Here is an 8,548-nt window from a genome sequence, read left to right as displayed (position 1 = left end):
GTTTGCCGCGAGTTTCCAATACACTAAGGTGTGAACCCATATATTCTATTTTAGCTTATTTGTTACCATATTTCTAACATTTTCTGTTCCATTAGATACATTTGTAATTATTTTTACTGGGAAAAAAGCTATACAGTACTCCTGCTGAAGAGGATAGTGGTGACCAGAAGTGCAGAGTGCTACCCTGTTTCCCCAAAAATAAGACCTAGCACTTTTTTTTTCAAGATTCCTGTAATATAAGACCTACCATCTCTCCTGCTCTTCAATAAGACCAAACTAGGTCTTATTTTTGGGTTATCAGCCTGCATGGACATACTGTATTAAGGCGATAAAAGGGGACTCCCTCCGGCCAGCACAGTGACAGGGAGCACTCCAGTACAATACTTCACCAACTGCTGTCCCCCTGAAGGCACTGCTTAATGTAACGGTACTGTAATGTGTAACGGTAAATGGTACTGTACTTTACCGCGTTGTCCACTGTCTGATGTCCCCACTGCTGCACCGCTGGTACCACTGTCCCTGATAGCAAAGGAAGGCGGCGCTGTAGAAAGCAAGGCTGCGGCGGCGGAGGGAGCAGAGCCGCATTAGCCGATACATCCTCTATAGCGCCAGTTACTGTAATAGGCGAAGTTATACCAGATAACTTTAGATTGTTGTATATTTTGTTGCACATTAAAAAAAAAAAGATCCCCTGAAAATAAGACCTAGTGTGTTTTTTTTGGGGGGGCAAAAAAAATATAAAACATTGTCTTATTTTCGGGGAAACACTATGACATCCAAGTGGACATAGAAAGAGGATGCAGAAATGTCTGACATTTTAGCACATCTTAATTTTTTGGTATTTTTCTACAAAAGGCAAAAATTATTGCAAAAATAAAATCACTTCAGTGCCTTATGAACAACAAAACCAATACTAATAATAATGCATTTGCAGTCAGAAAAGTTGACAGACAGCCCTTGCTATTGAATTCATACCATTTTTGTTTGAATCTGTACTTGCACAAATCAATATACTAATAATTTTGAAACATGCTTTTTTGACAGACTTGCTAAAAGACAAAAAAGCATTAAGAGGTTACCAAAAGTACCAGGCATACAACTATCGATATGGTCAGACGTTAGGGGTGAAAAAACTGAAAAAAATCATAGTGCAGAATGATCAACCAGAAGAGAAAAAGAGTGCTTACAAAGCTCCTGCGACTAAGAAAAAACCTCTTGTGAGTATCCTGAAGATATTGCATTACAAATACCGATTCACAAATAAAAAGAAACCTTTATCTCACCTTTTGTAAAATGTTTCCATGCTTATAAACTTGTCATGTTTTTTATTTATTTTTGTATAACATATTTACTTTACAAACAAACATTTCTACTAATATTGGTTTTACGCATATTACAAAGGACAACATCACATTGCAAGAGACTGTCGTATTCCCAGAGGGAGGTGAAAATGACAAAAGACTGTATTGTAATAAAGTTTGTCACATTGCAAGAAAAAGTAGTAGGGGATGTTATGCTGTCTAAGAGGGGTGCATATTGCAAGAGAATCCTGCAGGGTATAAGAAACTTCTGTAAATTTAACCAGTGAGACGTGCATGCAAGCATGTTTGCTCTGTTGGCCAATGTAGCACTCCCATGCATTTTAAGTGACCTAACATGGGACCTCTGGGAATGTGTCACTAAACACATGAGCAGCCATCTGAGGAAACACATTTTCTTATATGATCTTGATATACTGTTAGAAGCAATGTCCCATACCAAGCTAGCCCATATAAGTAATGTATTGCAACCTAAGGTGAGACCTAAACTGTTTCACCTGTCTCTACCTGTACCTGCTCCCCAAGATTTGTGATTTATTCTCTGCACAAGCAGACTAAATTATTTACTTTTTCTACTGCTGAATGTATTGGATAACTTTATCACAAGATTTGTGTATCCCTTTACTTGCAGCAGCTACTTCTGTCAACAATTGTAATTTCCCTTCAAAACTGCTGGATGTTACATTGGGCAGCACTGTGGGAGGATGCAGGGAGAGGAGTCTGTCACCATCTGATCTGTAGTGTTGTGCCCTCTGCTCTCATCCATAGAACTTCTCACACTATGATTCCACAATGCATTAAGGAACTCCAGGCAAAATTTTTTATTAACCCTTGCATGGCTACTTTTGCACAGCATTGAGTTAACTGCTTGTTTTGGTCCAAAGAAATAAAGTTTATAGTCACCTGATCTTTGAAGCTAGCTTGCTATCGACCAGTCCTTTTTTAAGTCTCCTCCGCTGCAGCGGTCTAAGGTCCCTGTGTCATCACGTTCTATATACCTATATATATCTCTATCATGAAGAAGACACCAAGAGACATGACAGGCTGGAGGGAGCGCTGTCACAGCCGGCAGCTTGGAGGATCGGGTGAGTAACTTTATTTTCCTCCCATCAAAACGAGCAGTTAACCCCTGCAGTATTTTTGCTTGCACACAATTAGATGATGGAAGTCACCAGATCTTCGTTCAATATTTGCCTTTTGTAAATCAATCCCTATATCTCTAAAGTAGGGTATACACTGGGCTGACCGAAAAAATTACAACTGATTCCTCCATTCACACTGAACAGTATGGATGGACAAATCTTCTGGTGTAAGCATGTGTATTCTGACAGTAATGCCTGCCGCAGCATCTTATATCCCTCAGGGATTCCAGCAGCGAGTACTCTACACTTGAGTTCCCTGGTCCATTTCTCCAGTGGTATTCACTACAAGTCAGTCTCACTCTCTAAATGTTACTTTGTATTTAATTGAAGAAAAATATGAGACTTCATAGTAAGGAAGCAGAGCTGTGAACTCTATAAAGTGGTCCACAGGCAGCAAAATATAAGACGTAAGTAAGCAATTCACACCAATTTAATTCACCCAATCTTTGGCTACATGTAAAAGTATTTTTTTTTCTCAGGTGAAAAAGAAGGATCAAATAATAGAGGAGAATATAAGAAAGAGCAAGGCCGTTGAAGAAAACAAAGAGCAACAACAATGGAAAACCTTGACCTCATCTTTGAAAAAAGGACTCAGGGAAAATTTCTGCTCTGGAATATCACAGTTGGAAAAATCAATCAATTTTCTGCAGACATGTACCGTCAGATATCAGGCACAGATGGAGGCATTAACCATGTGTTATGAAATATGGCTTCAACACTGCAAAACTGTGTGTAAGTATTTTACTGTACATTATGTATTGTAAATGAATTGACCAAATATAAAAAATTGACAATATTGCATGATTAGTGGACTTTGTCTATACTATAAACAGCATTTCTGAATAAATACTTGGGTGTAGGACATTAATGCATGATTTATATGTCTCTGACCATGCAATATTAATGGCATGTGTTGTCTGCTGCTTGTACTCGCCTTCCAATTGCTCCAGCTCTACGTAGTCTTTAATAGACTTGTGTGCCAGCAACAAATTTGTTTTGGTTCATTTCCTTTTGTCTCTGATGTTGACTTCTTGTGTATTTTGGGATTCAGGTCTGAAAGTCAATTTGTTTCAGCATTTGGACTCAGACGCATACGAAATTTTGGATAAGTTAAACACAATTGTGACATTAAATTTTTTCTTTTTAACTATTGACATTCCACAGAAACAAAGAAAAACTGTGTGCAAATCCCTCCTGCAAGTCATACCAGACCCTTTAGATGTGGTAGGAATTTTATAGGGTATCCCACGACAATTTAAAAAAAAGGTTCCCACAGAATCCCTGCGCGTCCCCCCCCCTATACCATACTAGGACACATGCCCTTGACATTGGGAGGGTACTTTGGCAGGGAGGGCCCCCTGAGAAAGCACCTTGTCCCCATTTCGATGAGGGCAAGGGCCTCTTCCCCACAACCCAGGCCTGGTACTTGTGGGCGGGGGTGCTTATAAGAATTAAATAATCACCGCTCGACAAAATGTTTACATCAGGCAGTGGGTGAGAAATAAACAAAGCCTGCTATTGGCTAATTGAAATAGCCAAAAGCAGGATGGCTGTTGCTCCGCCCACTGCCTGATGTCAATCAGCAGAGAATCGAACCTGAGGGAGAACTTTTTTGTTTTCACCTTTAATAAAGGAATCACCAAAGACCTTTTTTTATTTTTTTCCCCCACAAAAAAAACAACTTTTTCTACAGTGTAGTGTTTTCATTTACTATTTTGCTGTTTATTTGATGACTATTACCCCTTACTAATTTTTGAGGAGGGGTGGGATCTCTGTGCTCCCTTAATGCTGAGCCAGGCTGCTGCTCAGTTCAAAGGTCCGGTAAGGGATTTTAGCGGGGACCCCACGCTTTTTTCTTTGGCTTTGGGGTGCCACCTATAATTCCTACCAGACCTAAAGGGTCTGGTATGAAATGCCAGAGGGAACCACATGCTGTGTTTTCTTTTTTCTGTGGACTGTCAACAGTTAAACACTTTTCTGCGTTCTGTAACGGCTCTCTGCCTCTTTGATGACATTCCGGAGCATTCTGAATGTCAACAAAGAGGCGGACAGCTGTCGCAGCTCTCCGCTCCTTTGTTCCATTCTGATGTTCGAGTCGAACGTTGCTAGTTCGTGTGTTCGGCGAAGAGTGCCTGCACAGTGCCTTGTGAGAGCCCTGATTGGGTAAAGCAATGCACCTGGCCACAGGTCAAGTGCAAAACTTTGCCCAATCATGGCACAGTGCATTGTAAGAGCCATGATTGGGCAAATGATGAGTTTGCCCAATCATGGCTCACAGCTACGTTCCAGCCCCACACTATATAAGGCTACTTACACCGCAGCCTTATGTAGTGTAATGCTGTTGTTAAAAATAGAGTTAGGGGTAGTGTAAGCTAACTGGTGTTAGTGCTATATACAGTACTCTGCGTATAGTATTATTTTTTTATAGCTAATAACTTGCATATAAGCCTTCAAAATGGGGGCAATTGATTTTCCGAGTTCTGGTCCCATAGACTTACACTGAGTTCTAAGTTCGAGTTAGACCTTTTTCCATGTTCGAAAGTTCCACTTAGAACCGAACTCAGGTGTGTTCAGCCCATCATTATTCAGATGCATCCAAATATCTGAATATGCAGAAATTTGCACGAATGTCAATTCGAAACGAATCGCACAACATAATTTGAGTTTCCATAGAACTATATGCAATACTGTGTGTTGTGGTGCGATTAAAAAAAGTAGTGCATGCTTTTGTAGTTGGTCAGGGCAGTTGTCTTTTTTGTGTTTATTTTATTATCATTGAGATTAGACTACTGTTATATGTACACTTTTTTCTTCTTCCTTTGTTTCAGCTGAAGGCCAGAGAGATATGAATATTGCAGTGCAAATTATGAAGATTATACAGTCTATCATGGCTAATCACAAAGATATGTTACAACGCGCAGATAAGGACAAAATAGCTGCTTATCTTAGCCTACTAGGTTTTGAGAACCTGTCCTGTTCATTGAAGGGATCTGAGGTATTATTTTTTTTTTCTTCTAAGAATTTAAAACTTGCCATCCTGAAGCAGGTAAAATAATGTACCTAAATTGGATGGGAATATTTAATATTTATGCACTGACACTAATGCCGATGGGGTAATATGAAGGAAGCAAAATTCACACTGTCTATAAAGTAGAGCAAAGAATGTACTCTAGTAATCTGCTACAGAATTCCTGACAAGTGCAACAGTTGGGAATTTGAACATTATGACTGCCTTTGCTTTCTGCAGTGGCAGACCTAAGAAACACAGGGCCCTGGTGCAAGATTTTTTCGCGGGGCCCCTCCTTCCTGTTGCCAATGGGGTGTGCCAGAACTGGATCTCACTGGCCCTCTAACCCCTCCCAGCTCTCTCTGCACTAAAGGAGCTTACACTCTAATGTCCCCCTCCATAGTCACACACTATTATACATTTATATAGCTCTGACATATACCGTAGTACTGTATAGAGAACACTGAACCAGTCACAGCAGTCTCTGTACAGAGAAGCTTACACTCTAATGCAAAATGCCATCTGTAGAGGACTACAGATCCCAGCAATACATTATAAAGCAATGCAGAATAATAGTATATGAATTTGGTACATACTCTGTGCTGCCTCTTTACTCTGGAATGTCGGCCTGATGTCTTGTGCAGAGGGTCTCAGGAGGGGGAGATGTGCGGGCGGCAAACAAGCTGTAAGCAGGTGCCGGGTGGTTCCACAGAAGGCTGCTGTGCAGGACCTAACGCACCTAAATCAATTTTGAAAATGTAATTTCCAAGCTGCAGAGGTCAGCAGATGTGACGCAGAGTGAATAAAAACTTAGTGCCCACAAATGTGATCTGCCCTCTTTCTAGGTGGGGGGAGGGGTGCAGCCATATTTGAGCAGACTTCTCCCAGGGTGATCCTGCAGTCTTCCTCCTATAGCAGATGAAGTGGGAGGAGGAAGCTGCAGGTGGCCGCCAACAGACCGATCACTGCAGCCTGCACGCATTAGTGACATCTGTACAGATTCTTCTCCCCTCGGCCGCTCTGTGGCTGCAGCCGCCGAGGAGGAGAAGAATCTGTACAGCTGTCACTACTGTGTGCCGGCTTCAGTGATCAAGAGGCAGCGATCACTCTTCTCAGCTCTCTCCTCCTGAGAAGCGTGATCGCCGATGCGGCGTCCGGTCCCCCTTTGCCTTCAATCCCCAGGACGGACTTCAGTGGGCCCCTACCAGCGCCTTTGGCCCTGGGGCGGCTGCATCGGGGGTAGGTCCGCCCCTGGCTTTATGCAATAATTTTGTGCTTTGTCAGTCTCATGTTTCAGGGCCTGGTTACACCCGATGCGTTCGGGCTTCTTTGGAAATAAACACCCAGCACAGCCCGAACACATCAGGTGTGAACAGGCCGTGGAACAGAAAGCAATTTTCCCTGTCACGGATGGGTTTGGTTCACACCACCACGATCTGGTGGTGTGCTTTAAAAAAAAAGTATGGCATGCAGTACTTTTTTTTTCAGTGCACCACAGTAAGGCGCGGTACAACTGCATCACACCACGGTGTGCCCATAAAACTTGGTAAAAGTGTCACTTGTGACATTTCAATAAACTTGTAACCAAAAAAAGACGGTATGATGCGTCTCAATCTAGCACATCAGCATTGCGATGTAGCGTGACTGGTGTGAACAAGCCCTTAAAGAGGGAGGCTAATACAGTATATACATAAATTATAATAGTACATTGTTTATCAGGCCAATAATTTTTAAGATTTGCTTTTATCTTCTAAATAGCGACTCAATGCAGTGCAACAACTATATTAAACAACATTTAAATACATTTACAGGTACAGAGCACAGAAGATAAAAAAAAAGGTTATGGAGTTGGAGTTGCTTCGGCTCGTTTTCAAATGAAATACATGGGACCATACTTGATGAGAGATGAGAGGAAAGACCGTGACCCGAGAGTGCAGCATTTCATACCAGATACATGGCAGGTAACCAATGTTGGTCATGTGTTAAGATTAAGCACTGAGATCTTGAGGAATGCTGAATTAAGTTTTACTTAGAAGAACATTACATGTGTGAATAAAGCATTGCAAAAAAACAGAGAGAGGAATTTATCAAAACCTGGAGCAGAAAAAAATCTGGAGCAGCTGTGCATGGCAACCAATCAGCTTCTCTCATTTTCAAAGCCCAACTGAACAAACTGAGAAAAGCTGATTGGTTACTGTGAGCAACTGCTCCAGATCCTGTCTGCTCCAGTTTTGATAAATTCCCCCTTGAGAATTTTAACGATTCTCCCAGTCATGCATTGCATTTTGTAGATTTATTTTTACGAACTACATGATCTATGCCTGCTGTAGGTTTTTCAGCTAGGAAACAAAGTGACAGAGGAATCTTGTAATGCTAATAAATGAGTACTTCCTATGCGTATTTGAATTCCTAATGATGGAAAAAAAACTACAGCTATGCAAGGCTTTTCCTTCAGCTAGAAGCATGTTGGAGACCCGAGAGAACCAACTGTTCTACTGGCAGTTTATGTGATATGACACCTTAATTTCATGAACGATTCACAGATGCAGTAAATTGCTTTGGTAGATAGATTATATCACCCTTAAATTATGCACCATACTATTTCATTCCAGATAGAAATAATTACACTAAGGACTAAAGGTGCCCATACACTGTACGATTCTCGTACGAGAATCGCGTGAAATCCCGTGATCATACAGTGTATGGAAGGCGTGCAACCGTTTCTACTGTACGGTTGCACGTCTTCCGTCGAACAAGCAGGCTTGAAAACCCGCCGAGAATCGTACGATTCTCGGCGGTGCTTGTTCGACAACTGCCGAACGGGCCGGTGTGCGCACGCGCACACTTCCCATTTGCAGTGATCTGAAGGCCGCCCCTCACTGCGGTCATCGGAAGCCCGCCCCTAAGCGGGGCGGGCTTTCGATGATCGCAAGTAAGATCTGCCTGTCCAAGATGGGCAGATCGTACAAGCTTTTAATAAGCTTACGACCATCGCGAGACAAAAGTCTTGCGATGGTCGTAAGGTGTATGGGCACCTTTAGAGTGAGCATTGAAATTTTGCAATCTCCCTTAACATGTAT

The 8,548-nt window shown here is 41.8% G+C and overlaps 1 protein-coding gene across 1 annotated transcript in view; it reads left to right on the top strand.

Annotated features, from left to right (window-relative positions):
• The window catches only part of LOC108789891 (probable ATP-dependent RNA helicase DDX60-like), a 131,487-nt gene that overhangs the window by 50,449 nt on the left and 72,490 nt on the right, over positions 1-8,548 (top strand). Inside the window, exons 13-16 of the mRNA XM_018560032.1 lie at positions 1,045-1,217; positions 2,941-3,193; positions 5,290-5,456; positions 7,280-7,429. Of these exons, the coding sequence (XP_018415534.1) occupies positions 1,045-1,217; positions 2,941-3,193; positions 5,290-5,456; positions 7,280-7,429 (743 nt within the window). The remainder of the gene's footprint in view (positions 1-1,044; positions 1,218-2,940; positions 3,194-5,289; positions 5,457-7,279; positions 7,430-8,548) is intronic.

The sequence above is a fragment of the Nanorana parkeri genome, unplaced genomic scaffold (assembly GCF_000935625.1).
Source record: "Nanorana parkeri isolate BGI_ZX_2015 unplaced genomic scaffold, ASM93562v1 scaffold428, whole genome shotgun sequence".
Classification (NCBI taxonomy): domain Eukaryota; kingdom Metazoa; phylum Chordata; class Amphibia; order Anura; family Dicroglossidae; genus Nanorana; species Nanorana parkeri.
The sequence above is the reverse complement of the archived record's forward strand: the minus strand, read 5'-3'. Positions and strand labels throughout refer to the sequence as shown.